Genomic DNA, 4,654 nt, shown 5'->3' on the forward strand with positions numbered 1-4,654 from the left:
AATAATGATCTTTAAAATAGCATCATATGACCCCTTTAAGATGTTATTGAAATTTGGAGAATTGTTGTGCTTGGCTTTAAAATGTTCACGCAACCTCTTATGAAATAAATGAGGCTAGTTGTTTCAAAGGAGATTAAACAAATGACTTCATATTTTTAATCTATATTCTGCTAAAACTCAATTGTTTATGCAGATGCAGTTTCTGAGTTGAGCAAAGAACATTATGATTCTGGAGAGCCCATCACCGATGACAGCGCCAGTCTTCACAAGTTCTGTTATAAACTGGAGTACCTACTGCAGGTACGGCTCAGTCTTTAAGGTCGTTTAACATTTAATGCTTGAGTTTTCTTTGTTCATTATATTTACATTTAGTCATTTAGCAGACGCTTTTATCCAAAGCGACTTACAAATGAGGACAATAGAGGCAATCAAAACTAACAAAAGAGCAACAATATGTAAGTGCAAATGTCAAGTCTCAGTTAGCCTAACGCAGTACACGTAGCAAGGTTTTTTTTTTTTTTTCATCAGGGACTCTTTCTTGAAGTTACTGTATATCTAGCCCAGCGTGGAATCTGCAACTACAGAATTCAGCGGAAATTTCCACAGAATTCAGACTCAGTTCTGTGCATCCTTGCCTTTTGTGTCTTCACTGATTTCATTTAAATGTTATCTATCAATAATAGTGCAGTATTTAGTGCAGATTTGACCAAAATTTAATAAGGATCCGATTATTTGCAGGAGAAAAAAACAAAACAGAAGATTACTCATTTATTCATTTACTACACTTATGAGCCAGGGGACATAATTAATTTCATTATTTTTTTTTTTTTTAATAATTGGTTAAGTACATATTAATTTAATCTTAATTTGACGTTTAATTTGACTTACGTTTTATTTTAGTAGTATTTATATGCTGTTATAGTATTTATTCATATTTTAATAACCTTTATTATTTTTTCAGTTTTCATTTTAATTTTAGTTTAAGTTTTAGAAATTTTGATATGTGCATGTCATTTTATCATATAGCTTTAAGAAATTTTTATTTCAGTTTTAGTTTAGTAATTTTACTACTTCAACTTGATTTATTTCATTTAGTTGCCAAAGCAGCATCTCTAGTTTTCTGTTTCAAAGTTTTTCATGTAATATTTGTATTACATTTTTTCAGCTATATTTCAGTTACCAAAAACTGCAATATATATCAATTCGGCAGATTTTTTGCCCACAATGTCGAAAATGTTTCTGGTGGAAATAGTCTACAAAATGTAGAATGTCCTGTGAAATTCAGTTGTTACCACTGAACTAGTTTCTTGTTGTTTGACTTTAAATGATGGTGACCTGGATGACTGGGGATCTCCACATTCATATTTAACCAAACTTAATGTTTAGAGTGATTGCATTGAGATTAACCTGTTGACCGCTGTGTCCAGTTTGACCAGAAAGAGAGGACCACATTTCTGGGCAGCAGGAAAGACTACTGGGACTATTTCTGTGACTGCTTGGCCAAGATTAAAGGAGCTAATGACTGCATTCGCTTTGTCAAAGCAATCCCCGAGGTAATCCACCGCACAAGCCCAAAACTCTCTTCAGCCAGTGCATGTTTGGCTCCAGCCTGCATTCTCACTTCTCTTTCGCACTTTCATGTTGCTGGTGTTCTGACATTTTTTACATCCGTTTTATATTTGCACCTCTCTGGAGGGTTCGAAGCAGGAAACAGTGACATTCAGCTTCAGGTTGGTCATGTGTTATAGGTATTCGACTAACAGTAGTGACTCTCACAAAGATTACTGTGAAGTTCACAGGCATGTTATTCCTTTACCAAGGCAGGTGGTTTTTAGTGCTGTTTGCTAAGACGGGAATAACTATTACCATTGCTCATATTGTGGGAGTCGAACCACTATGCTAAAATATTAAACCTTTTTTGAGCTAAAGTATTAAATATTACTACTAAGCTTAAGTATTAAACTTTAAGTATCAAATTTTGGCATGCATCTATACATGGAATACAGAAATGTCCTATTATTGCATTTGCCAAAATGTGCAGCATAAAACCAGATCACACTGCACTGAATACTGTATCCCACTATGCAGTGCACTCAGCTTGACCTTCCATTTCCAGTGTGCCAAATCAACAGAACAGAATCAAAATCTTTTTCTTGATTCAGTATTTGCTCGGACTCCCAAAAGTTTGATGTTTCTTATACTAAAAAGGAATTTTATATTTTAAACATGAACTATAGTGTAGTGATGCTTATGGTTAAGCCGATAATCTGCACATTGACTTTTGAACCAAGTTACTGCTTCCTTTCAAAACTCTAAAATGATTGTCAGTTGTTGTTAGCGCTACGTGTGCATTGTTATTGTTATTCAACATGTAATTTCGTGCCATTACCATAAGAATCTTGTGGGTTTTTCGAATGTGATCAACAAAATGAGAAGCTGTTGTGTTGTGGTCAGACAGAAACTTGTGTAATTTATACAAAGTTATCCACAACATATTTCATGCTCAGGTCTCATTTCAAAACTTACATATATTCTTTATTAAATGCAAGGCCTTTGTGTTTACCTGTGTGATTTAGTTGAAGACGTCGTTAGGGAAAGGACGGGCTTTCATCCGCTACTGTCTGGTGCACCAAAGGCTGGCAGACACTCTTCAGCAATGTCTTATGAACTACAAAACCACATGGTAATGTATTCAACAAAAATGCAAACATCTTAGTGGGAACTTGTACAGGATGATTGATGCATTGCTCCAAATGCATACAGTAGCTTTGTTAAAGTACAAAAATCATTTGTATTTCCAGTAAATGTCTAGTAAAATGTGTATTAATTGACATTAACTGAAAATTAACATGAGAAGAAGTAGTAATGATGATAGGATGTAGAAGTATGACATTCTAGTATAAATAATAGCAGTAGTATATCATGTGACCCAGGTTGTTGTAGGGTTACTAAAACCATACAAAAACCATAAAAAAACTTTAGTTACTTGCAAGAAACGTTAACTAAAATATAACAAATCACAAACATATTTTATTACAGCTAGTTGCCAAGGCAACATTTCTCATTTTGATGTTCCAAAACAATAAGATTTTTTTTATAAAAACTATGTAGTCATATTTTAAAAAGCAGAACAAAACTAATAAAAATGACAAAAATAATAGTATTAAAACTGTAACTAAAATGAAACTAGAAAACTACAAACGAATGAAAATATGAATAAAAACTATGATAGTATCTCCATTATAGTAAAATAACACTGATGTGATGCATGTATGCCTGAGACTTTCAATCAAACAAGTAAACAACCATTTTGGTGGAAAGCGCAACCACATTTGGCTTTAAAGTGTGGTCGAAAATTCACACGAAAACAAAGCGCTTGCATGAAAAGAGATGCATGCTCTGCTACCCATCTTTAGAAGGTTTTGACGATTTCAGCAAATTAGTCTCCAATAAATTGCAAATAATTAATTTTAATAGTAATTAGTATTTATTTCTAAATGTTTTTGCACATGACACAGCATAGTTATTTGAATAGAGAATGTTAATGCAATAGTGCAAAGCTGCTCTTGATGAAATGTTGATTCAGAACAAATTCATCCACACATCAATTTCTCTTCCTCTACCTGCTTTTACTTCTCTGAAACAAGCAACTTCTTGTCTCATTGTAGCATGCATACATGTAATGTCAGCTATTTTTATTGTAATACTGACAATACAGTTGTCCAAAGTCCAGTGTTATTTATGTTACAAAAGGAAAGCTACATTTGTAGAAATGCACAGGGTATAACATCTCTGAAAGCATTCTGAGAACTCCAGTCTTGTTTATGAGTGGTAATTATTTCTGTTTGTCATACACAGTGAGTGGTATTATGAACGCAGTCCCTTCCTGAAGTCCCATCTGAACATTGATATCATCAACCACCTGTATGAACTCAATGAGGTCCAGTTTGATGTAGCATCCCGAGGTCACGACCTTGACTCTGACTGGCCCACTTTTGCAAGGTAATTCACGAGGATTCAACACATGCATATCACAACAGTAAAGTCCCTATTTCAACACATTTAGACTGCAAGATATTTAAGCAGTTGTATTTTGCAGATTTAATAGCAACATTACAGCATATGTAATTAATTTTTATTTTTAATCTTAAACATTTTAAAAAGTGTATAATACAAATACATTTTTCAGTATTTCCAACAAAATAGTTGCCTGCAATGTGAATGTTAGCAAAACAAATTACATGGTTTTTATGTGCATTTCACTCATACAGAAAGACTCTGGGATCAGCTATCTCACCCGCCCATGTGTGGAAACCACCCAGTCGCTGCTCTAGTGTCAACAGTCTGGTTAGCAGTTACTCACAGGTTTGGTAACACATTAGAAACACCTTAGACTTCAGAAACATCATTGTAATCACTTCTGTTCATGTCTTCATAATCTCTGGTTCTGTACCTAATATGTAATATCCATAAATACAGATTGGCAGATGTATCAATTAATTTATTTATTTCGTGTTAATATGTAAATATGTAATATGCGTGTTGCCTTTTCTAGCTTTAAAAAGGAATGTTGCATTATTGAGTTACCCCTAAACAGTAACTAAAACCCCAGTATAGAGCAGTGTTATATCATTATATATATATATATATATAT

At 33.6% G+C, this 4,654-nt stretch overlaps 1 protein-coding gene across 1 annotated transcript; it reads left to right on the forward strand.

The window, feature by feature from the left end:
- Window positions 1–193: 193 nt before the first annotated feature.
- Window positions 194–4,459, forward strand: LOC107579400 (FYVE and coiled-coil domain-containing protein 1-like; the record flags this gene model as incomplete). Its single annotated transcript, XM_016265233.1, has 5 exons — window positions 194–300; window positions 1,428–1,553; window positions 2,577–2,683; window positions 3,859–4,002; window positions 4,272–4,459. Coding segments are annotated over 5 exons (587 nt in total), but the record flags the coding sequence as incomplete, so codon positions are not given.
- Window positions 4,460–4,654: the final 195 nt, after the last annotated feature.

The sequence above is a fragment of the Sinocyclocheilus grahami genome, unplaced genomic scaffold, assembly GCF_001515645.1.
Source record: "Sinocyclocheilus grahami isolate Dianchi unplaced genomic scaffold, SAMN03320097.WGS_v1.1 scaffold17075.1, whole genome shotgun sequence".
NCBI classification, from domain to species: Eukaryota; Metazoa; Chordata; class Actinopteri; order Cypriniformes; family Cyprinidae; genus Sinocyclocheilus; species Sinocyclocheilus grahami.